The following is a 2,857-nucleotide window of genomic DNA, read 5'->3' as shown; positions in this document are numbered from 1 at the left end:
AGATGACAGTCAGATGAAAGTGTCAGATGAAGGTGTTAGATGACAGTCAGATGAAAGTCAGATGAAGGTGTCAGATGAAAGTCAGATGAAGTGTCAGATGAAGGTGTTAGATGACAGTCAGATGAAAGTGTTAGATGTTGTTGTTTTTCATGAAAGTAAAATGAATAAACCATTGGGTGAAACTATATTAAACKGCATCTATCAGAGCATCTATCAGGGTAGAAAAGTTTCATTCAACATCCCAAAACTGAAACCATGCATCACTGCTAGATTGGTACTTACCCATGAGCCCAAAGCATGGAATCTCTTTGACTCCTTCCTTCCTTCCTACTCTCTCTCTCTCTCTCTCTCCTCTTCCTCCACCCTCTCCCTCTCTATCTAACCATCTATCCCTCCAGGCTGTTCCCCAGTCTTAGTATCATCACTGAGCTGACCCACCCCTCCAACATGAGATTTATGCAGTTCAGAGCTAAGGACTGCTACTCTCTGGCTCTCTCCAAACTAGAGAAGGTGAGTTCAGCGTGGGGGCATGTAACTCCTCCATCTTTAGATCTGAGGCTTCAGCCCTCATTACTGACTCTCTGTCTGTGTGGATGTCATGTGGGAGGTGAACTCTGTTACACAGACTCAGACATGAAGATATAAAGCTCTGGACTGGGTTAACAAGCCAGCTGATGACAGTTCATGTGCTCTCTCTCCCTTCCCTCTTTCTCTCATTCTCTATCTCCTCCCTCTCCCCTCTCCCCTCTCTCCTCCCCCCCCTCTATCTCCTCCCTCTCCCCTATCTGCTCTATCCTCCCACTCTCTCTCTCTTCTCCCTCCCTTTCTCTCTCCTTCCCTCCCTCTCTCTCTCTGCTCTCTCCTCCCTCTCCCCCTTATAGATAGAGCGTGATAAGGGTTCCAACCTGGCCTTCATGTTCCGTTTGCCGTTCGCTGCAGGCAGAGTGTTCAGTATCAGTATGCTGGATACGRTGCTCTACCAGGTGGGTATTAGGGMTTATATCCCCAACCTTTTCGATATGTAGTGCATTACGTTTGACCAGGGCCCATAGGGACTGAAGACATTTCTGAATATGTATGGAATAGGATACCATCTGGGACTTAGCTTGGGAGTTTGTCCGCGGTGTGTCACCTTGTCTCAGCCAGCAGAGTGTAAATGGACTGTTTGAGCAGCTTAGTCTCTCCCGTAGGGGCACAGATCTATGATCAGCTTAGTCTCTCCCGTAGGCACAGATCTATGATCAGCTTAGTCTCTCCCTAGCACAGATCTAAGATCAGCTTAGTAACATCTCGCCTGAGGCACAGGATCTGATGGATCAAGCTTCGTCTGCTCCAATGTAGAGCACAGAATATTGTAGATCAGCGTTAGTCTCTGCACCTGAGCGCACTAGATCTGAGTGATCCCGCTTGAGTCAAAGCGGGGGAACTCCCGGTAGGCAAACAGAGTCTGTAATGATCAGCTTAGAATCTTCTCCCTGAGGAGCAAGCAAGATTCTCATGAAGGCACCGCTTAATTGCCTGTCTCCGCTTGTGAGGCAGACAGATCTATGATCAGCTTAGTCTCTCCCTTAAGCACAGATCTATGATCAGCTTACCTTCTCTAAATCTGAACTATTAGGTGGAGAACCTCAAAACTGATCTTAGATCAGTGTCTCAAGGCAATACTATTCAGAAAAATAGAGAGAGAGAGGCCTACCGTATGTTTAAGAGCTATGTGATCATTCAGTAGTTTCTTACCCCTACTCTATAATGTTTCCTCTGGGACTAGAAATTAGTATTTTCAGTCTATGGTTCCTCCTGTTTGTTAATGCATTCTCTTGTTTTTTAAAGTCATTTGTGAAGGACTATATGATTCCCATAGCAAGACTTCTACTAGGCCTGGACACCACGCCAGGGTCGGGTTACCTGTGTGCAGTAAGTATGGATATCTACAGTATGTTAGGATGTGTGTACTGTAAGTGTGTGGGTGCGTGCGTGCGCATCTGGCACCAACTCGCACGCATGCATGGATGCGCACGCACGCACCCACACACTTACAGTACACACATCCTAACATACTGTAGATATCCATACTTACTGCACACAGGTAACCCGACCCTGGCGTGGTCCAGGCCTAGTAGAAGTCTTGCTATGGGAATCATATAGTCCTTCACAAATGACTGTAAAAAACAAGAGAATGCATTAACAAACAGGAAGGACACATAGACTGAAAATACTAATTTCTAGTCCCAGAGGAAACATTATAGAGTAGGGGTAAGAAACTACTGAATGATCACACTAGCTCTAAACATACGGTAGGCTCTCTCTCTCTATTTTTCTGAATAGTATTGCCTTGAGACACTGATCTAAGATCAGTTTGTAGGTTCTCCACCTAATAGTTCAGATTTAGAGAAGGTAACTGATCATAGATCGTGCTTAAGAGGAGAGACTAAGCTGATCATAGATCTGTGCCTACGGAGAGATTAAGCTGATCATAGATCTGTGCCTAAGGGAGAGACTAAGCTGATCATAGATCTGTGCCTACGGAGAGACTAAGCTGATCATAGATCTGTGCCTCAGGGAGGACTAAGCTGATCACAAATCTGTGCCTAAGAGAGACGAAGCTGATCATAGATCTGTGCTCAGGGAGAGACTAAGCTGATCATAGATCTGTGCCTACGGGAAGACTAAGCTGATCATAGATCTGTGCCTAAGGGAGAGACTTAAGCTGATCATAGATCTGTGCCTACGGGAGAGACTAAGCTGCTCAAACAGTCCATTTACACTCTGCTGGCTGAGACAAGGTGACACACCGCGAACAACTCCAAACTAAGTCCCAGATTGGTATCCTATTCCATAACATATTCAGAAATGTCTT

At 45.6% G+C, this 2,857-nt stretch overlaps 1 protein-coding gene across 1 annotated transcript in view; it reads left to right on the top strand.

The window, feature by feature from the left end:
• The window catches only part of LOC111957582 (potassium channel subfamily T member 1-like), an 86,057-nt gene that overhangs the window by 74,550 nt on the left and 8,650 nt on the right, over window positions 1-2,857 (top strand). Inside the window, exons 24-26 of the mRNA XM_070436908.1 lie at window positions 399-510; window positions 882-983; window positions 1,831-1,914. Coding sequence (XP_070293009.1) covers window positions 399-510; window positions 882-983; window positions 1,831-1,914 — 298 coding nt within the window. The remainder of the gene's footprint in view (window positions 1-398; window positions 511-881; window positions 984-1,830; window positions 1,915-2,857) is intronic.

This window comes from Salvelinus sp. IW2-2015, linkage group LG33, assembly GCF_002910315.2.
Source record: "Salvelinus sp. IW2-2015 linkage group LG33, ASM291031v2, whole genome shotgun sequence".
In the NCBI taxonomy this organism is placed as follows: Eukaryota; Metazoa; Chordata; class Actinopteri; order Salmoniformes; family Salmonidae; genus Salvelinus; species Salvelinus sp. IW2-2015.
The sequence above is the reverse complement of the archived record's forward strand: the minus strand, read 5'-3'. Positions and strand labels throughout refer to the sequence as shown.